This window comes from Sphaeramia orbicularis, chromosome 17, assembly GCF_902148855.1.
Source record: "Sphaeramia orbicularis chromosome 17, fSphaOr1.1, whole genome shotgun sequence".
Classification (NCBI taxonomy): domain Eukaryota; kingdom Metazoa; phylum Chordata; class Actinopteri; order Kurtiformes; family Apogonidae; genus Sphaeramia; species Sphaeramia orbicularis.
Genome location: NC_043973.1, coordinates 5105794 through 5129612, shown reverse-complemented (window position 1 = coordinate 5129612; position 23819 = coordinate 5105794). Strand labels below are relative to the sequence as shown.

At 35.6% G+C, this 23819-nt stretch overlaps 1 protein-coding gene across 1 annotated transcript in view; it reads left to right on the top strand.

Moving 5' to 3' along the window:
* Positions 1 to 22273, top strand: part of LOC115436633 (disks large-associated protein 1-like) — an 86045-nt gene extending 63772 nt beyond the window's left edge. The window contains 9 exon segments of the mRNA XM_030159531.1: positions 168 to 326; positions 482 to 564; positions 1885 to 1930; positions 4111 to 4464; positions 5591 to 5723; positions 7631 to 7722; positions 8307 to 8459; positions 14690 to 14740; positions 14743 to 22273. Coding sequence (XP_030015391.1) covers positions 168 to 326; positions 482 to 564; positions 1885 to 1930; positions 4111 to 4464; positions 5591 to 5723; positions 7631 to 7722; positions 8307 to 8459; positions 14690 to 14740; positions 14743 to 14913 — 1242 coding nt within the window. The 3' untranslated portion in view covers positions 14914 to 22273.
* Positions 22274 to 23819: the final 1546 nt, after the last annotated feature.

Below are 23819 nucleotides of genomic sequence, written 5' to 3'. Positions count from 1 at the left end.
TTTCAAACATGATGGCATTTTTGTTGCTGTTTTACACATTGTATGGTGTTTCTGTGTCTTGTATTTATTCAAGTGACTTAGTGTAGTTTCCTTTTTGCACCACACATTCAGACACACACAATTATTGGCTAAATATGTTTTCATTGCTCTTATTCTGTCTTTTGTAGGTCCATGGGCCAGCCAGTCAGCATGTCAGCAACAGCACTATGACAGTCAACACCCCTACCCCCTCAGTTCTGAGCAGGGGAGTGGTTGTTGAAGACCACCGGGATGAATACAGGAAAGAGGCACTCAGGAAGGGCAAATGTCTCTCCATAGGCATCCAGGTTTGTTGTACAGCAGATCTACTTACAAAAATATAACTGGTATCCCATCCATTTTAACCAGTATTTCAAAGGAAACAATGTTATTCATAGGTATAATTCTACTATGATGCATTTGGTAACTGTGTTGCACCATGTGTGGTGGTTGTTTCATGTAGGTGGATGGACCAGAGGACGTTCCGAATCCAGAGGACCCATCCAAGTTTACTTCTGTAGGAGTGCAAGTAGAAGATGACAGAGGGTAAGACACTTATTTATGTACATTTGGAGTAATGGGAATACGTGTCATATTGTCAGTGATGTTATGTTTTATATGGTGTGGTTCCCTTCAGACTGTGATCTGAGCAGATCTGAGTCTGAGTCACTTCCTGCTGTCATGTAATTATTTCGCTCTCTGGTCACAAACAAACACCCACACACTCATCTGCGAAGGTTATCCTCTGCTGAAAACTCCCAATAACTGTGTCTGTGACTGAGGATGGGTCTCGCTGACTTCCAGTCTCTTTTAGTCTGATTCTTTTCTTGTCTGGCATGGTTATTGCAAAAAGTGTAAAAATGTATTCTCACAAACACTGCACTGACTCTATAAGCAACATTAAACACTTGAAAGCAGGGGTGTCAAGCTCATTTTAGTTCACGGGCTACATACAGGCTAATATGATCTCAAGTGGGCAGGACCAGTTAAATGATAACATAATAACCCATAAATAATGTCAGCTCCAAATGTTTATCTGCGTTTTAGAGTGAAAGATAGTCAAATTACATTAAGGAAAATGTTAACATCTGCAAACTACCCTTTAAAAAATGTAAATAACATGAATAACCAGAAATCTGTTAAGAAATATAGGTGCAATTTTAACACTATTATGCTCCAGTTTATAATTTATGTGTACATTAAAACTTATCGTCACTGTGGATCTACAAATACACAAAACATTTAGTAATAGGCAGAATATTGTTAAAATTACACTTATCTTAATACATTTCAGGTTGTTCAGTTTTTTTCAGGTTATTCACATTTTTGTGAAAGGATAGATTGTAAATGTAAACATTTACATGTAATTTTACTAGTTCTCTAACTTGTTACTTACTTGTGCTCTAAAACAAAGAGAAAAATTTGGAGTTGTCCTTATTTACAGGTTATTATGATAGTATTTTACTGGTCTGCCCCTCTTAAGATTGAATTAGGCTAAACGTGGCCCCTGAACTAAAATGAGTTTGACATCTTTGATAGTTAATATTTTCAGTGTAATTTTTGCATGTAACAAATTCATCCCACGGGCCGGATTGGACCCATTGACGAGCCAGTTTGGGCACATGGGCCTTATGTTTGACACACCTGATTTAAAACATAACTTTTTTTTATTTGTATTTTCTACTTTCAGTTTTTCATTTACAGTGAATTTCAGGGGGGGGGGGTTTGTGATGGAATGATCAAATGACTCAGTGAAATTTCAATGATTACTTGCATTTAGAAATGTAATCCATCAGGTTTCAAATATATCCTCCAAAAATCAAGTTCTGGTGTTTGCTGTTGACTTTGTTTCCCCTTGGTGGTCAGGTATCGCAGATTCCAGCGCTCCAACAGTGTGACAGCAGCTGTGCAGGTAAGACATCTACTCCTGCTGTTCATACTTTGAAATGCTTTCACTAAGATTAAAATCATTACCTACTTCTCTGAGATCTCTGAGGTTTTCAAGAAGCAAATGACGTCAAATACCTCTCAAAACCTGATTCTATAAAAATAGGAACAGTGTAACTCTGCACAGAATGGTCTAAAATAAGACTGTAAAATTTATTTTTAGATATAAAATGATTTTCAATAATTTTACATTTGAAACCTTCTTTCTATTGTAAAGGCAACTACAAAACTCATATCCATAAAAGCTGTTACATTTTCTTAAATACAATTAAAACTAAAATATGTAATTTGTTTAAACCTTTATTTAACTAACAAAGTACAAAGGGAGGATTTTCATTATTTTCAAAAATGAATTAAATTTTGTTTTGCAAACAATAAGCCAGTTCATACTTTTGTATCTGCAAAGCACAAAAAAATGGACAGAGAGATTTTTCCCAGTGTGTTGTATTGCCTGTCCTTTGTGTTTCACTTAAAACATTTTGGAACTGCAGACACTAATTATTGCACATTTTCAAATGGAATTGTTGTCCTGATCAATGGTATCTGCTGGTAATTGTGTGATACCTCTTCATATTTTCAGTAGGAAACAAATGTGTAACATTGTTGGAAATTGTACAGATGCTGGCATTGTCTTGAAATTATCACAGACTTCAGGGGAAAGATGTCGACTTGATTGCAGCAATTTCAATGTGCACCTTCATCTGTAGATGCTGTTTTTGCACATTTTGTATAAAATTGTCTGTTTTTTTCTTTTTTTTCATCTTGGCCCATAAAACCTGTATTTCTTCAGAAAAAAAGCTGAAATGTGGACTTGTCTGACCATAGCACACGTTTCCATAGTTTAGCTTTGGTCCAGTAAACTCAGTTTCCTTTCTGCACAAAACTGATATAGGTCTTCGTCCTTGTGTGACACAGTTTCTGGTTGCATTTCTGAATATGATAAGTGACAACTGTTCTCCAAGATCTTCTTGTGCCTATGTGTCCTGAAGGTGGGATATGTCACAAAACAGCAGTTTCCACCCTTGCACACTGGGTTTCCCATAAACTCCCTGAATGTATTCACTATATTATGTAATGTAGATGCTGAAAGGCCAAAATTCTTTACCATTTTTCAGTTGGGAAATATTCTTTTTGAACTGATTGCCAATTGTCTCATAGTTTGGCACCTTAACCTAGTCTTGAGCAACAACTCATCCATGCGAAGGATAATGCCCATCCACAAAGATTGATTTTTATAATGTGGCTAAAAATCTTTGTTTTACAAAATATGTTTCTTTACACTACAACTCAAAAGACAACAACACCTATACTTCTGTCCGTCCTCCAAATGTGTCAGCACTGACCACCATTAACTAGAGGTCATATACAAATGTGTCCACCTATACACCCATTTTTGATTATTTTTAGGTGCGTGGTTAGTATACAAATCATTAGGCATGTACAAATTGGAGTATGATGGTATTGTGTTATAACCCCACACAAGTACACACAAACAGTTTTTTTTCCTAAGTATTATAAGTAAGTATTATTTTTATGTAGTATAGAAATTGTTCAGAGATTTTTTTTTTCCTTCTCATTTTTCTGAACGATGCTTAATGATGCACTGTGTTAACTGTTAGTTTAGAGACAACTTTTTTCTTAGAGGTTAGACGTTCTTAGAAGTTTGTGATTGGCCTTCTGCATAACTGGTGGAACCCATTGCTTGGTAGCACCTTGTTTTATGAATGACATAAAAGCCTCAGCAGCTAGTCAGAGAATGTCAAACTTTAAATACAAATTCTCAGATCAAGAGAATAAGGTTCTTCAAAAACTTCCGTTATCTCAAGTTCCACAGGTCACTAGGTCTGTGTATCAACATTAGCTCTTGTTTGGCTTGCATGGTGTTCAGATTAAAAAAAAGAAGGTCAAACATAACACCAGGAAGTCTGGCTTGAGGGCCTGTCAGACCTGCTTTAACTTGTGTTTTTGACCCACATTTATCATGAATGATCACTTGTCTCACTTAATATTCAATCTAACCTGTATAGAGTATTTAGCCCCATGGATGTTTTACCCTTTGACTTTCAAAATGAATTTATGGTCAATAAAATGGCTTCGTGGAGATGAATGATTCAGTCTCTAACACTAAACAATCCTCCCATCCAGGCAGATCTAGACATGCCAGATTTGCTGGACACTCCCTTAGACTCCCCAGACACCGACATGGAACTCCTGTCATCTGGTGCCCTTTCTCGACAATATTCTCACGATGCCACCACCTCTACTGTCAGCATCCAGGGCTCAGGGAATCACTATCACGCCTGTGCCTCTGATGACTATGAGGATGTGGGCTTTGACCCGTCCATCCTACCCCCTCCAGACCCCTGGATAGACTCCGTCTCTGATGACCCACTTGATGTTGACTTCAATAGTGCGGCTATTCTGGAGGTATCTGCGGACCAATTCAATGATTTTGTTAAAAGTCAACTCAAGTCAAGATTAGGAACGCACAGTACACAGGTATATCATCAGCACAACATACACTCACCTTGCCTGATAAAATGATGTTATTGTTCTATTCTAACTGCCTCTGTCATTGATTATTTGAGTTGCAAACATTCTTCTAACATTTTCGGACCGATTATAAGATAAAATCACCACAAGTTTCATTAGACAAATATCATCATTACAGCAATTAGATGATAAAGACATTTTAAAAGCCCAATATTGTATTGATGACATTGTTATTCTACATATACAAGTAGTATGGATTTAATAACATACAATTTTTGAAAACATCAAATAAAATATTCCGTGATCTTATTTCAGGTGTTTAGCATGTCAGTTTATTATAATTTCAAAGACCTCAAATATATAAAATCTTTATGCCATAACAGCATTACCTGCTTCCAGTTTTACTAAAGTGAATTGACTGCTTCTACAAACCTGTCCTTTTATCAAAAATGTGATCATGTCTATTTGATTATATGATAGTAGGAACTATCAGGTACTGTTTTGAAGTGAGCTGATGACATACTGTACTGATGAGATCAAACCATGCATATCACAGACTGATTTATCCAGAATTATCACAGCAACAATATATATGTTTGTCAACTTGTTGCAACACAAGACATTTTTAAATAACCAATCACATCAAGAGGTACTATACCTGCAGTAGTAATGCTGTATGCTGGTACCAACAGCCAAAAAGAGTAGTCCACCACTAGTTTTAAGACTACAGCGTTTCCTTTGGTAATAGGTCATGCAGATAGATAGATTAGCAAAACTTTGATTGTTGAAGACTGTTGAGATTTCCTCCCATTTCAATCCTTGCTCACAAATACAGATAACAGCAACAGATATTTTTTTCATGTTTAGGCCTCACTCACGCTGAAATTCAAAACACAGATTTGATTTGTGTTTATTTACCATTTTGGAGAAAACATATTAATAATTTTAAAACTGTATAACTGTCATTGCATTTAAACATGGTCAGCAAAGTATTATATATTTATGGCTGAATATTGCTGAAGTGAAGTCACCAGTGCTGATGCTTGTGTGTTTTCAGGTTTATTTCTTCAGCACAAAATACCTGTGATATCTTGTATTATGTTAGGTTCTGTTCTGAACATTTGATTGGCAGGTTGTGCAGCGGTCAGTGTGTCAAAGAGATGGCCGCTGGTTTCTGAAGCTGCTGCAGGCTGAGACAGATCGCATGGAGGGCTGGTGTCGACAGATGGAGCTCGACCAGCGAGAGAATGACCTACCAGAAGACAGTATGTCTTTGTGTGTCTGTTACGGTTATCAAGACAATTTCAAGACGAATGTTATTATGAAGGAATGGCCTCACCTGAGCTGCTGTATTCTTAAAGACATACATCTTGTCTCTAAAAATGCTAAGTCAATATTTTTTTTCTAGGTGCGATTCTAGTTTCATATTTTTTATTTTGAATCTCTAGTAAGGGATCTAGTCGTCTACCTTCAAAACTTTCACCATTAGTAACATTTCAACAAATAAGAGGCTTTGAAGTCTGTCAGGTTGGACCTTTCAACAGGTCGATATGGCAGCTTACTCACCTGCTGAGTCGGACTTTTGGAATTTTATTTTACTTCATAGAGGATATTTTTTCTACAGCTCAGCTGTAGTTGTGGTTAATAGATTTCCCTAACAAAACCGTAAAATGACTTTATTACATAATGCTTGGTGAAGTTTACTGTCTTACTGAGTCAGTAAGCTAATACTTAGCTCACCACTTCCTCCTCAGTTGTTTTACCCAAATATGGTCACTTCTAACTCTAAAAAGTCAATATGGCAGTGGTTGAATTGCAAACTATTGACTTCAAATCAGTTCAGTTCAGAAACCAGTAGGGATGTCACATTGTGTATGTCCGCTAATTATTATCCAGACTACAGTATGGACAGACATACACGATATGGACAACAGTATTGGGTATATCACACCTACAGCTTAAAGGACCTCCCATTCCCATCCATCCACTCATTCGTGTATCCATCCTCTACTGCTCATCCAAGTCTGGGTCACAGGGGCAGAGAAGTCCAGGCTTCCCTAGACACCTCCTGTAGCACCTCTGGGGGGACACCAAGGCATTCCCAGGCCAGCCAAAACATGTAATCCCTCCATTCTGTCCTGGGTCTGCCCCAGGGGTCATGGCCAAGAGGCATCTTTACCAGATACCAAGCCACCTCAGCTGGCTTCTCAGTGTGGAGGAGCAGCCTCTCAACTTCCCATTCCTGAAATATATTTGCAATTTTAACACAATAAAAATGTCCTCGTTCATGAATAATCATCATGCAAAATGTTTTAAGGCTGATTTTTCTTTGAGTGAGACTTGTACAAATCAAGCAATTGCTCTTTTTTAATGATTATTTATGGCTTGAACAAGACAAATATTTCAGAAATCTAGAAGTAGAGGTACAGTGATAAAAGAAATTTCAACATTGAAAGAAATTAAATTCAAACAAATTCTGAAGCACCTGAAGTGTTTTGGGTGACAGTGTAAACGAAATTTACCTCAAAGACAAATTAAAATATTTAATGCCCTGATATTTATTCCAATATAACATTATGACATTTGTCATTATTGTTTTGTAGGCCAGTCCCCTGTTAGCAGTGAGATAGATATAAACACTGACTGGTTGACAGAGAAACACAATCACATCCACTAATTGTAGTTTAATCTGTATTGTTAGGTTTTGGTTGTTATTTGTGTTTATTTTTTTGTCTCATGTGTTGTCTTCATTACTTTTGATAAACAATATACAATAAAACTTAAATGCTAATATGATTCCAATTCCAAAAATGTAGGAATAATTAGTAAAAAAAAAAAAAAAAAAACAGAATGCAAAGATTTGCAAATCTCATAAACCCATGTTTTATTCACAATAGAAAGTACTAAATTTAGAATTCAATGGCAACATCACATTATCCCCACACTGGGAACTGATCAGTCTTTAAACAGATCTTGAATAATAAATAGTAGTTAATGTTCTGGTTCCAGTCTTCATCTATGACCATACCTTGAAATCTTACCCCCATTACACTGTTAAACACATAACCTGAGGGCTTTTCTCAGCAGATTTTTCATTGTGTATTGACGATCGTCATCATTTTTCTCAGGGGCAGAGTGATGCAGGTTTGGCTCTTTTCTTCTCTGTCCATAGTTCTCGGCAAGATGAGGAGTGCTGTGGGTAGTGCTCAGCTTTTGATGTCCCAGAAATTTCTGCAGTTCAGGGAGCTCTGTGAAGAAAATCTGGTGAGTGTGAAGCTTTTCTGACTTGATAAAAATATCACACACATACTGCATAACAATATCTAAGCCAGCATTTTTATGGCGATCCAAAGCATGATCCAGAATAAAGAGTATATTTTAATTTCTAAATAGGCCAAATTTAAAAGACATTCATACCTGTTCTGATAATAGAATTGTCAGTATTGACACTGAAATCACATCTCATGAATTCACATTTTTACACAAGTAAGATGAAATTAAGCGGTTTGGTCTGGATATATGAGTTTATTGATCTTCATGTTTCTGTTAATGATTGCAAAACTTTTACATTTACATTTTTGCCTTTATAGTAAATAAATATATTATTTTAACAGGCTGTTTACATGGGTAAAAGAAATTAATATTGAAGCTCTCCATATGCCAATTTTTTTTTAAAAATTATTATGTTTTTCCCTCCACTGGTTGTGGATTGTGTGAGCATATTCTCATTTCATTAATTTCATCTTCTTAAAAAGGCCTTGATATTTGCTTATATCTGAAAACTGTTGATCTTCAGTCATAATTAGGTCTGTTTCTTCCATCTGTTTCATCTCTATTTCCTGCTCCAGAACTCCAATGCCCACCCGCGTCCTGTGGCCTCTGACCTCGCTGGTTTTTGGGATATGCTCCAGCTCTCAATTGAGAACATTAGCCTCAAATTTGATGAGCTTCACCAGCTCAGAGCCAACAACTGGAGACCTCTGGAGCCTCTGGAGAGGAAGGTACACAAATACATGCTAACTGTTGATGGGACGGCAGTATCATCTGTGGCTGCTTTAATGTTGTGTCAGTTCTTTTCTTCATGAATTTACTAGTGTGCCTCATTACATGTCTCATTTGGCAAACAATGAACCTCATGCAGCAACATTCTCTTAAATGTCTTTTACATTTTCTCTTGTTATTTTTTTAAAAGAAAAAATAAGAGGAATCAACTCCAGATGTATCAAATGCTCTTACTGTCCAAATCTGCTCACATACAGGTGTGCTGGATGTTGAATATCACTTGTTCGTAAATGGGATGGGTGTGGCCAGTTAATGTATTTGATGCCCACTAAACACCATTAAAGAGCAGATGTTGTGCCATGTGCAACCAGATGACTTTGGGTCAGAAATTTCAGAGATGCCACCAATAAAGGGCAGTAAGAAAAAGACGGACTGTAGTAGCAGTGAGATCGAAACAAAGGAAACATGTCATCTTTCAAAGTTAGTACGAGTGTTACAGGAGAAGCAAAGACACACCTGTTGAAACACATATGTGAATGTCAGCAGAGGGATGACTAGTCACAGATATCAGAAGAAAGTGGTTTGATATAAAAATCATCTCTGATAGGTGCGCTGTAGTGTTGAAGGGTAAGATAACTAATAAAGGGGATCCAGTAAGTCCTGTCAGATTCTCTTGAAGAAGAAAAACTGTGGTACTCCAACTTGCAGTGAAAAAATTTATACATTTTTGAGTGTAGGCTATAGGCAAACAGAACAGCGTATATGGACTACATCTTCATCAGGATCTGAACAAAAATTGTTTGACTGCCTAATATTATACTCAGAATTTTAAAAAAAATTAATTTTTTCACTGCAAGATGGAGGGCCACCGTTTCTTTTCTTTTCCAAGAAAATCTGAAAGGACTTATTGGATTCCCCCCTATTTTATTTACTTAAGGGTTATCATGACAAAACAAATCTGAAGGATAACATATTAAAGTGAATTTTTACTGTATTTCCACTGTACCCCAAAGTTGTCCTTTTGTTTACTTCTTTATTTGAGTTTTTATTATTTCTAATACAAAGGTGCCCAGTCAGACGCTCCACTTGACAGCAAGGCTGTGGTACAACTGACGAATAAGATATTTTTCAACCACAAATTTAAAAATCAGTTATAGAAATTCCTCTGAAACATAAAATAATTTCAATTAGATTGAATTATGTGTTTTCATGCATTGCACAAATACATCCTGGGCAGTAATGTTTTTCTCTTATCCTGATAAGAGTGCTCTCAGCCACTCATAAAATTTTAGCTTACTTTGAGTAAGAAGAACAATAAAAAATGTTGTTTTTGACAATTTCACAAATTTATGGGTACTAACAAAATAAGAGAATATGTTGGATATGAAAAAAAGAGAAAATTTGGTCAGAAATGGTTTCTTGCATGAGGCCCAATGAATTTGATGGATTTAACTAAAGGGATATTTTATTGTTTTTTGAGAGAAGTCTCAATCAGCACACACAGCCCTATATCACTAACATGTAACCAGTATCTTTGTGGTTAACTAAAAGAAGTCAAATGTGATTCCTTTTGAATTTAATTGACTGAATTGTAATGTTTGGTTTTTTTGCAAATTAAGTCACTGTCCTGCTCAAAGGCTACCTGCAGCAGCTTTTAAGGTATAGCTTTATCTCGTTTTGTCATCAGTCTGAACAGGAATTTGTCTAGTACCAGTGACGGACTGACTACTTCACTGATGTGCTCTGGATAGTGCAATTTTAAAGTGCTTCATGCACACAGAGCTGCCTGAGAACCGCAAATGCTGACTTTTTTTTGAAGAAATTCATACTTTGCATCGTATATAGAAATAATAGAATTGTCAATGGTGACATATCGATATTTGAGGTGTTTCGGTTTATTCACATCATACATCTCTATCACCTCATGCTGTGAGTAAAAAAAAAAATCTTAACACTTCTCAAAAGGTGCTGCCAGTATTAGAAGTATGTAGGCAGAACAGTGGATTACATTTGCAAAGACACAAATTCAAGCTGTTTAGCTTGAAATGAAAGCTTCAAAAATGTTTTTAAGTTATAGATGAGCATCTTTATATGCATATGAAGGGAAGTCACAAATGATCACTTGACACATTTGGAGAAACACTTAGAACTGGACTCTTGAGGACAGATATCTTGGGACAGATGTCTATTCCAAGAGAAGACCTGAGTTAGAACCAGTCTCAGTGATCCATGGGAAACCATTGTCTACGCATTTGTTTAGGGTCTGGGCCTTTAGTTTCAGATGTGTCATATGTTACTCACTTTCAGCACTATCTGTTGTGTCTCTGCGTCATTGTAAAAACTGACTCTGATGGCTTCCTCATTTCCTCTCATTGTTGTCTTTTTTTTCTGTGCTTCTTTGTGTTGACAGTGAAGGCGTATGCAAACTGCCACGCATCAGTCAACATAACTGCAATGCCAACTACACCACAGGGCCTTGACTCCTCTGGGCCTCCATAGATCCATCATTTGTGTCTTTCACTCCATTCGTCCATGCTTCCGTCTGCCCTTTCTTCCTCCCTCTCCTTCCTTGTGGGCAGTTGCCTCACTGTGTGTACGTTTCTTCTTTTGTGTTAAATATTTTTTTGTTTCTATTTTGAAGGCAGTGGAAGAAAATTGTCAGGTTAAAGTCGTATTACTTTTCTTCAGTACTTTTACAGAAGATAAATTGTAGATCTATGAACAGTGAGCCACCATAAAACATTAAACAACACAGAAAAGGCATAAGGTATAAATCAAGAACCACATAAAGATAGGACATTAAAAGCATTTGAAAGTGTCAGCCAAAGACTTCAATGCAAAATAAATGCTATATTACAAAAAACATAAAAAGAATATATGTAATGTACTGTATAATTAAGTAACAGAGATGTCCACAGTCCTTTTTTGCAAGTCCAATTCTCAAGTCTTTGAGCTCATGTCAGAGCCAAGTCTCAAGTCTTTGGTTGCAAGTCCAGGTCAACTCTCAAATGTCTTATCATTATTTAGATATTTCTATGATCTGTTGAGTGCCATTTGGTCAGTTTAGAACACTTCATTGCATAATCTGAGGAATTCAAAGCATGAACCACTTTAAAAGGGGCCGTACATTATTTACCTTTTAAACATATTCTGCTCATACACATATATTCCCTGCATAGATGTATGTTTCATATATTATATACTGTCCTCATACACGTACAGTTGTGTGCAAAAATTTAGGCATCCCTTGAAAAAGAGCATAATTTGGCGATTTTTTTTTTTTTAAGATGTCACTACAGGATATGGAAGAGGGCGATATTATGAGCAACATTAATGCATTGTAACTTGTTATTTCATGAACTGAATGAAAATTTTAAAAAGTAAAGATGCAATTCTGGCATGTGCAAAATTCCCAGCACCCTACACACTCAGTGCTTAGATGCCCCAATGGTGGATGTTAAAGCATGTAAACATTAGCCATTTAATTCCTGTATTTGCTGATTTTGTGTAATCCATTCCTACCTCTACCTATTCAATGTTTCCTGTACAACTGGCGGCAACACAACCACCAAGCTTGATAGATTCACTTACATCTTTAGCAGATAGCCAGGTGTTCTTTTATACTTTTCATCAAATACTGCCCCTTTTTTGTCCTCTTTCCACATTCTAAAGAGACTGTCTTTTCAATTAAAAAAATATAAGATTATGCTGTTGTTTAAGAGGTGCTCACATTTCTGCCCATAACTGTATATAATCTCCTCTTTCATGTATACATTTCCTTTTTACATATAATGCATGTATTAGAGAATATATGTGAGAGTTAAAATGTATGAATGTGTGAGTGAAAATACATAAGTGTTAGGGGAAAAAAATTACAGATGCGAGAGTTAAAATTTATTTTAGAAAGATACAATTCTTATGTCATGTACGGCTCCTTGTTCTCCTTTATGTAATAGCCAACACTGATGAATTCTTTGGTGTGTGATCACTTTAAATAGTCTACTGCATGCAATATAAAAACACACAATGAAGGCATTTCTTAATAAGTTAAAAACTATATTAAAATGAACATATCCATGCTAAACATGAATTATCAGGACATATTGTTAAATTTTTGTTTTTTTCTCTTTGTTTTATACTGTAAAATAAACCACCCAGTGGGCTCTGAAAATTATGATAGAATATAAAAATACTCAGGAGAAACAAACACAGCCCCTTTTGAAATACCCATGCCTTGAAATATTTGCATTTCAACCAGTCAGTCCTCATAGAGAGCTAGCGCAAAAGCTTTTCCCTGCCCTCTGTCATTCTTTATATGTGACCAAGTGTGTCAAGCAATCACTTCATCTTTTCAAAATATTCAACAAATGACAGTCTAATCAAATGAATGTCCCTTTGCTACAAACATAATAATGTGGCTGATGCTGAGCTAAACATGTTTATTATCAGTCCATAGGTGCCAAAATAAACTTTTCACAATAAGTGACTCACCTATCAAGGTGTGTTTTCAGGTGCCAGATAAAATTGAATGTGATGGGATTTTCATTTTACAGTGGACTCAGATATTGTTCAAAAGTTCATAACATAGAAACTGCAGGATAATTGTGTGTTTTAAACAGCTGACTGTGGCAAGTACACTTCAGAAAATGCACAAGAGAAAAAATAGATTGAGTGTCAAAAAGCACCAAGCTTCCACATCCACGTCTCTGTGCAGCTTCACACATTTGATCAAATGGAATGTGTTATGTAAGAACTGAATAAGCTTCCGTTTTTATAGGCCTTAGAGACAGGACTTTACAGCACATCACTTTAGTCTTCAGCTCAGAGAGAAGTAGTTTTGAGAAGTCGAGACTGAGTCCAAAAAATGTATCATAATGCTTGTCTTTAAATTTGTAGGAGTGAGAGTCAAGCTGTGTTGTAAGTTCAGGTACTAAGAGCTGGATGAAATGTAAAAAAGGGGGAAAAAAAAGTGCTCAGCTTGTAAGCCTTTTACTTTAGTTTTAATGTATTTAGAGGAAATGATCAATTATTTGTATTTTGCATCTTCATATGCTGTCAGAACATTGAGACCTACTAAGATTTCAGTTTAGACAGATGGAATACTAACATGTAAAATAACACTCAGTTGCATACTGAAACAATCCCTCAGTGAATCAAACTGAATATCACATTCTAAATACAATTTAGAAATAGTGAAAATGATTTAAAAGGAAAGGAGGGGGAAAAAAACAGGACAGACATGTAAAAGACAAAAACAAAATTGAGTAACTCACTTGAAAATGAGGTTATAGAATAATGAAGTTTATAAACAAATTAAAAATGTAACTAGATAATGACAAAAATTAGGACTAAACAAAACATTTAATGTGACAAAACTTAAAGCATTCAGAATGTCAGATTTTATGGGTTAGTGCATATTTATTCATCATATTTATTTTGATTGACTATTGTAAGCTAAAATCACAATAAACTAAATGTGATGATTCTGAGTTCTTATTTAACAAGATGAAAAATCATAAAAAACATAACAAGACAAGTGGGGAAAAAGGAAAATGTTCATTATGTTCATTCACCTGCGTTAATTTTTTTCTGTGTATTCACATATTAATGTAGCATGAGGTTAGAAATGTCCAGCAAACACTGGCTTTTGAGTTGAATGGTTGGAAGACATTTCAGAACCTGAACTTTTTTATTTTCACTGTGATAAAGTAGATGAATTAGTGTTTCTACTTTTACCACAGATTCTTGTGTAAAACAGAATTTGTAGTTTCACATGTATTTAGACTTCAACTGGAGGAAACAATATGTGGACTTTTTCCACCTCTGGTTATGACACCTGACTTGGGAGAATCTGTCCAAGAGACTTATCTGTAAGCTCGCATTCTAAGCACAAAAACATCTTTTAACTAATTATTATGAAGTGGACTGTGTTACCAAAGAAGTTAAATAAAGAGAACAAAAAAAGAGTAGAGTATGATGAAGTAAACGGAAGTGTTGGAATATATGAAAACAGTTTACACAGTAAACATTTTTGAAAAGTTAGGACAGATCAGAATAGACACTTAGTGAAATTCCCACTGTCCCCTATTTATTGACTACCTGGAAGGTGAAAGTCTTCTGCTTTCATGTCTACTACTTTCACACATATACTCACACACCAAATGCAGTTCATTGTGTGTCTTTTTCCTGAAATGTTCTCCCCTTCCCCCTTACCGTCCTCTCCCACCAGGAGAGACGGCTCCCCCCTCCAGTGCCAAAAAAGCCACCAAAGGGCCCCACCATCACCCCCCTCTGGCCAGAGACCGTTCTTTGGAGAGCTCGGAGAAACAGCGGCAGGAGGCCAGGAAGCGTCTGATGGCTGCCAAACGAGCTGCCTCTGTACGACAAAACTCCGCTACAGAGAGTGCTGACAGCATTGAGATCTACATCCCTGAGGCTCAGACACGACTATGAGGACATGAACAAGGACACACACTGGGTTACCATGTACTACACACAAACACAGCTACACATACAGTCACGTTTCTGCACACCTCATTGTGTTTCTGAATTACAAGACCCACAGCATCGTTTTAGATAGATGCAAACTACTCGTTGTCTGAAGCTCTGTGAATGCAAGGATGGAGAATACACAGTTATAATGTGATGTCGAATTTCCACCTGAAACACAGATGATGATGGGGTAAAAAATTTGGACAGCTTTTTGAGATTAATCAGACTTTAGGTTAGGCTATAATTTCACTGGCTATTTTGGTCAAGTAAAACCAAAGGGTTAAATACAGTTGAAAGTCATAGGCAATAGAAATCAACACAACTGCAATGTGACCCACATGAAGTAATATGGCAAACAACATGATCATGATTTGTAATGTGATAATGTTGGCCGAATCCTGAAGGAAAAAGTTTTATTAGATAATTTTTTAGAATTTTAACACAAGCTGCACTTTCATACCCTCAGTGGAATGACACATGGAGTCTTATCTATTTAAACAAAGAAACAGATGAACTTTTTTACACAATTTCCATGACCATTTAAGTATAGATTACTCTCACTTGTTTGCCTTATGAAAGAATATGAGATTTCCAAGCTTTCAGGTGCACTGAATGCATATATGCACAAATTCTGTCTCTGGGAGAGTTGAAACATTTTTAAAGAAAAATACCACAAATACCAAGATCTGGATTTTGGAGATGTGCTTTTGTCAGCGGAATACAAAAAAATATATTTTAAATGTTTTCACTGAATAGCAGTGAATTTTGATGCCTGCACCACACTGAAAAACACTAGAGACAGAGTTATTAGAGCTTGACTTTTATCACTGTTGTACCACCTTTTCTTTTCTTTACACTTTTTAATTGTTTGTGAACTGATAATACTAACCGTTGCACTTTTACAAGTGGAAATTTTGCCATTTTTCTTTTACAAGGACTGGGTCGTGACTCTACATTTGTCAATCAATTTAAAACGAATTTTTGTCAATGCAAATGACTAAGATTTTCAAAACTTTTCAGCCTGATTTTGTCTGTGTTCCAACATTTGAGTGTGTTGCATGCATCAAAATATTTATAAAAATTGTAAGATTAATACAAATGTTAACATTAACAATTTGAACATATAATAAAAATGCAATAACAAACTGGTCAATGAAAACATAGATTTAATCTCTGAGATTTACTCATCAAATGGAAAATGTACTCTCGATCCATAAAGAGAGTGGCTCACCACATCACGTCCAAAGTTTACCATTGTTGGTGACAGGAATTTTATCATGGTTCCCTTATGAGATTGCTTCATTGCCTCACGCTAATATGAATAGTGGGCTCTGGTGTAACTTATAGCAGCCCTCAGCGCCTTTCTGTGAATTTGTGACACTATTCAATTCAGTTCATTTCAATTCAGTTTTATTTATGTAGCACTAATCACGTACTTCACAAATTCAGTTCAATCCTTAAAAAGACAATTCAAAGGGGACGTCCTACAAATCCTCTAGGAGCAAGCCCAAGGCGACAGTAATTGTTCCTTGTTTCTCAAAGAGAGCTTTCTTTATTGTGTTGGCCACACATAATGGCATATAAGGTACATGCCTTTGTGTGCTTTTGAAGGTGGCACTGCTGCGGTACAGTGTGGTCACAGTGTATTCTCATCTGACAGATTTGGAAGGTTGGTTGTGTGTCTGTGGGTCTTGTAAAAAACAGATGACAGATGATCTCCACACATTCCTAACCCTACTGTGTCACACTGGTTTACATGCACACATGCACATGAGCACTGACAGGTAGCTCTTTCAGGTCTTGTGGCTGTATGAACACTCACCAAACATCTGTTAGAGAAAAGAGTACCATGATCACTGTTATTTCATCTTCCTTTCTGCACTACATCATGGTTGTCAAAGGAGCACTGGAAATATATGGATGATCAGCTGGTGCACATACTTGCTTCCTCTTTAATAATGAGGGGAAATATGTGAACCAAAAATTTTATTATTTTACATCCTTCCTCTTTCCAGAGCTCATTCCTGGTGGTTGTGATTGTTTTTTTTTTTTTGTTTGTTTTTGTTTTTTTTTTACCTACCAGTTGCTGGAGTATGGGTTCACAGGATTTCTGCAAGGCATGCAAACAAGAGCAAATCAAGTCAAAGCACTTCTTTATTAAACAGTCAAAATAAGGATTTGGTTCAAACTGTCTGATAGCTTATTATTGCCCAGTTTATTGCAGCCAAATGCAGTTGTAAAGAAACAAACTTGTCCTTTAAACCTTACTGTTTAACAAATACTTCAACTCGATTATGAAAATGGGAGAAGAATACATGATTTTCTGCTCCCTTTACTTTTGCTGCACTGAACTGTCATATTTGATCACCTTAGAATTCACAGTGATTTGCTTTTACAGGGTAGATACACTTAAGCAATATTCAGTGGAAATAGATTTTTGTGGACGTTTTGTAAAGATGTATTATTCAAGACATAACCTTGTTATAGAAAAGACCAGCCAAACATATTTAATTGAAATCTCATGGAGTCTGGTCTGTAATTCCTAAAGTATTTTCTCATAATCCCACAATCTTTTTTTTTTTCAACCTTAAAGGAATTGTATTTAAAGGAGTCCTGATGTTTTTGGAATGGTGTTTGAAGTTATAATGATTATCTTGGCTTCAATTCTAATGACAAGAACCAGCACTTATTATAATAATAGTAATAATAACAATTAACCCTAACTGTTAGTGTTCTTCTATTAAGATGTCCAGGGAGCCCTTGCAGTTATTTCACAAAGATATATGAAGTAATTATGCTGTATATACAATTCAGATGTTCTTTTTTAACATATGCATAGTCATAGTCAGCTTTTCACACTTATTCCGACAGTGCGGCAGTACTGCATACTATAATGGCTTAAGAATGCATCTATTAATATATCTCAGACAGTAGTTTACATGTTTATATAGTGTTCATGTGACTGTTGGAGCAGGAACATTGTATTCAATTTTTTCAAAAACTGCCATGCATTTCTTTTCTTTTTTTTCATTTGTCTTGTGTATTAAAGTGACAGTAACAGAAATGATGGATTACTAAAACAAATATTGTGAAATGTTAAAATTTATATTCTGGCCCCGGTGCTAAATGGGCCCGGGGGCCAAATAATCAAACACCACAATATCAACAAGCTCAACATTAAATGCTTTCATAACAGTGCTAGAGATAAGAAATATAGAACACAAATTTCACCATGTATTACAGCAGCATAATGGTTGTCTTTCAAACTAATCTCACTAACTATGGTTCTCAAAAAGATGTTCCTCTGTGATGCATTTTTGTGATTTTTTTTTTTTTTTTTTTTAATCCAGATGACAGACCTGGGTTCGGGTCTCTGAGGGGTCGGTCTGCTCTCTGTTCTACTTGCTGACACAGAGCAACAAGTCTTTTACAGATTTGGGTGGATAGACAATGGAAAGTCTGTCAAGTACTGGCAGAGAAATGCACCGTTTGACTGTTAAGCACATAGTTGATCTGCCCAGTGTTTGTTAAGAATACATTTAACAAACTGAATGTATGCTAACAGCATGGATCCCACCCTGGAGATTAAAAGTGATGATAGATAGCATTTTGTTTTACTATAGATCCATTCATAAATTTAATCAGAAATGGTTTTAGCGCGATCTGATCTGTCATTCATGATTTCAGAGATTAGAGCAGGGGGAGTTCGAGATCTGCAGACTGTGGGCAAAATACAGCACTGTCAAAATACTAATGAAAAACTAATTAATTTTTACATTACTAAAAAACTCAGAATCTATATCAGTTAGTTCAAAACAATACTGTTGCTCTTCTAAATCATATATATAATACATAAATTATGGCACAAATTGGGGGGAAATATAGCAAAGCAAATAATTATGTTCCCGTTTGAACTGATTTATTTATTTATTTGGTTATTTGATGAAAACAATGCATATTAATGAACACTCAGTACACAAAAAACATTACTTTGTGTAAATATGCCGGATTTAGCTGGGAGCTGTTTTCCATTCGTAGTCCTCAACATTTAAAAACAGACTAAACATACAAATGACAATACACTGTATATAACACATTACTGTATAAAAATGTACATCATACAATACATTATTAATACAATAAACACAGTATAAAACTGCCAAGAGGAATAACTGGGAACTGTTGATCAGACATCACAGGTTTGATTAGATTTTAACATTTTTTATTTGTAGCTCTTTTTCAAATGTAGAAAAGGTGGAGATTTCTCAAATAGTCGGAAGATTATTCCTGCTCCTATTGCCAATAACTGTTACCCAAAAACTAACCAGAAAAAAGAGCAGATAAGAATACCGTTAATATACTGTATCATTAAGCAGTATTTATAAGAGTATTAGTCTTGCTAAAATCTTTCAGATACCCATTCCTAAGTGTAAATATGTTTTTTTTAAATAACCATAGTTCTTAAAAAAGTGAAAATATTGTCTATGGCATAGGCAGTCTATCCACATAGGCCCTATACAGATAGACATTTTAATACCTTACCGTACATTATGATGTACTGTATTCATTGACAACGTTAAAAGAGTATTAATATTAGTTCTTACTTACATATTAAAGAAATGTATTTGTAATGATCAAATGGGCTTTGCTGCTGGTCAGACAGTCACTTTAATGCTACTTGATAGCACGATAGTTTTCTTTCCTTCTGTCTGAGTGAAATGCACAATTCGAACCTTATTTTTCCATCTATCTTATTCGTCTGCCTGTTACTGTCATTGTAAAGGGGAACTCCACATATATCGAGTGGGCTTTCTTAGAGACATGCCACACATTTCTTAGTCTGTGGAAGGATTCTGTGGCTCTGCAGGAGCTACAAAACATAGTAACCATGAGGAAGTTATTAGTTTGGCTTTAAACAAAGACACTTTAAATTTAGAATGACCATGTACAGACTATAAAAGAAGTTTTCCATGAAGGAACAGTCAGAGAAAAATGAACAAAAGTTACATTTTGTAAATTGTGGCACAAACAAAGGATTCTTCTTGTTCTTTTCCTTTTTTAGGGGTTGAACATGTTTGAAAATTCACAAAAGACGTGCATTAAAACTGTTGAACATTATACATTTTATGTCTCTGGCAGGTACATGTTTCAGGTACAGATGTACAAAAACCTCGTGCTCTAGACTCCAGAGGAATTCTGCCAGTTTTTATGTGTATTTTTATGTATGTGTGGAATTCCACTTCCTCCTTTAATGCACAAGGATGGGCAATGAAAAAGCACACTAACCTTTATTCAAGTTTGTATTCATCCCCTTGTGAGTAGAGACATTCTCCCCCTGTGAACACACCACCAGTGAAAAGAGTGTCTGTTAGTGCTCATGAAAACGTTCCAGATCTGTCTCTCATCCACTGCCTCCTTTCAGCACTCACAAATGAACCATTACCGGATGTTTCTCTTTCTCGCTTCATGTTGTGATCTGTAAGAATGCCAATTATAAAACTTATACCAACATTTATCGTGACCTCTGATATAACTGCCATTCTTTTTTTCCAGAATAATCTGGAAAATAACAGTAGGACTAACAGGATACTAGAGATTATTCTATGATTATAATGACGATGTACTATTGATCAAATTATTCTGTATTTGTCTCTTTTGTAACTTTAGTTTAGTTTGGTTTAGATTAGTTGGATGTGTGTGGGTAAGGGCAGGTGAACTTTGTACAGGATCTGTTATCTGATTACCTCTGTGTTTAAATAATGATGACAGTGACAATGACAGTGAGCCATATTCAATATAAAATACTCCTCTAATCAAGAGGGGAGGGCCATACAGATGCTGAATGAACATGTATGTTGTTGTTTTGTTTTTTTACCCATCAACCCAATTATTTTCTAAGTGGGCCGGTAGCAAGCTTGCTGTCTGTGTTTGGGATGACCAGAGGAATAACAAGACAGATTGCAGACAGCTGAGGATATTGAACAGTCAATACTTAGTATTGTGTTTCAGGCTGCGAAGCAGGTCAAAGGAAAGCTTCTGTGGGAGTTCAGTCACCAGTCACCTGTTTTTTACACAATGTTCACTATATATTTGACAGATGAGTATTAAGGCCACACTGAGGTGAAGAGGTGAAGCATTAAAATTACAATTAATATTGTTAGGAGAATAAAGTCAAAATATTACAAGAATAAACTTATAATTTTGTCATTATTAAGTGGTGATTTTGAGAAAAAGATTTTATAATATTAATTCAACCATCATCTGAGCCCGCTTTATCCTCACTAGAGTCGTGGGGGATTTAATATTAGAAGTGTCAAAATTCATGACTTCACTCTCAAAATGTCAGATTTTTAAAAATCTTCAGTGTGGCCCAATACTCCGCTGTGGAATTCCTGACAATAATGCTGATATACCATCAGAAGCAGAAAAAGTCTACATGTTATATCACATGTTTCAGCAATATCTCCTGAGATAAGTTCATTTCTGACTGGGTAAAGGTAAAGGTTGCAAATTTTCTTCACACAATATGTAAAACAATGTCATATTTGAAAGATACTACAAAACAATGAATAACTGTAATTTTGTTGAGCATTCTCATCCCAAGGCATTTAGGTTGAACTTAAATTGACCTTTTGATGAAATCAGTTGTCAGCTCTGGACAGGGACCAGCCTGAAAGCCAACAGAACTCTTTAACAGTGGTGTGCTTGATACGACTTCTTGCTTTTTTTCCTCAGGAAGCAATGGGAAATGTAGTCTATATATCCAAGTATATTAATCAGGGTCTCCCAGATATGGTGGTCTGTTATTACTTAACTGTGTATGTGTGAGGGAGAGAGAGAAATTGTGTATGAAAGTGCCTATGTGGTTTACAATTTGTACTTTCATTTGTATATAATAACATTAATGGAAGATGCTGTGTGTGTGCGCGTGTGTGGGTGTGTGTGTGTGAGGTCTCTATAAAGTGCTTCCTGAGTTTCTTGGTTTTTCTGTCGGGCCTTTCTTCAGTACAGTCTAGTAGCCTCATAGAGTGACTCTGTACATGAAATCATACCTGCGACCGAGCTCTTATGTTTGTACAGAAAATGGTTTAGGGTATTTCATGACGCATGCAGACACAATATAAGTACTTATGAATCTATATCTAATTTGAAAACTTGTATTTGGTTTATTTATGCTCTTATTTATTAACTCTTTTTTTTCTATGGCATTCTGTTGAAGTGGTCTGTCATGCTCCTCTGATCTTATGTTGTATTGTAAAGAGATGATTATATGTCTTTACCTATTGATGAGCCCATATTAAAATTAACTACCAACACTCCATTTGTGACTTCTGGTACTTTTTTTGTAGTATTTTTCAGAAGTACCTGTAATTGCAAAACAAGATGTATTCTGTAAATTAAATCCATCTCAACTTTCTCAACATTTAAACACAACAAATAGTGGAAAAGTAATTAAAGTAACTGAATTGTTGGATAATAACTGGAATACCTTGCTACGCTTAAAGCCCTCACTCAACAACTGCATGAAGCCAGTCTTATTATATACAACTATTCCTTGTATTTGGTGAGTCAATTAAAGATGCATTTTTTAACAAATAGATATGGTTTTAGCTGATGTAAATGTATGATCACATTCACTTCAGCCTAGGCTGTAAGAGAGTCAGAGAATAAGCTCAGGTTTTATAATTTCATGGGTTTTCACTTTTAATCAAAGTTGACTACCATACACAAAGGACATGAAAACTGTGAATGCATACTTCAGTAAAAAGGTGTAAAATACAAAATAGTGATTTTTAATGTTCATTAATTATGTACTAAAGATATATAACTTAAATCATTGGTTATGAAGTTGTTTAGTTCTTTGTATTTATTTTTGTTTTTTTTTTCTTTTTTTTTTTACAAGAACTATGCAATGACTGCAGAACAGAAATATCACAAAGACGTGCGTCCTGCATCTGCATCCACATGGTGGCAGTAATGCACTGTGTATAAAAGCAGCCACGAAACCCAAGCCCATATTACTGCAGCAATACCCATACATCCCTGCAGATAGAGTAAGAGGCTCAAAGAAGCTCACGAAAGCAAGCCAAATAAGGACTTGTTTAGACCTAAGATATCTGACATTAAGTGTCCGGTTCATGTGCATTTTTTCGTACCTGTTATTAAAAATACTTCCCCAACTTTGACTCCAGTGATTACTGGTGATGAGATCTGTGTTCCTTTCTCAAGATGCAAATACATAAAAGCAACCTGAAATTTCTTGCAATTTTTACTTTATGCTTTTAATTTTGTATCCATTGCACACCTTCATAACATGAAGACATCAAGACTCCGACATAAGTGGAACAATAGCACATCAACAAACCCTTGGTGAATCCATCTGTGACTAAAAACAATGTACAACCCCAATTCTAAAAAAAAAGTTGGGACACTGTAAAATAAATGAAATGCAAAATCTAATGATTTGAAAACATCATGAACCCATATTTTATTCACAATGGTTGATTGAAAACATATCAAATGTTTAAACTGCCAAAATTGTACTATTTGACCAACCAAACTGAGGTAAGCACATCTGCAAGCGGCCCATTCCATATGCACTAATGCACCCCTGTACCACCACAGAAGGCTTTGTACTGGCTGCTGAAACATAGCTGGTTATAATGTAGTCTGAGGACAAATAAAACAAGCATCCAATATTGATTTTCTTCAAATAATTCTTTTGCTTATATTATGTACTGTAAATGATGAGACATTCTAAATCTTTGCAATTTTACATTTACATCATAGTAAAATTCTCCCACACGTTATTTTTGGCAGACTGCTGTGTCCATCTTTACATCTGAGAGACCTTGCCCCTCTAAGAT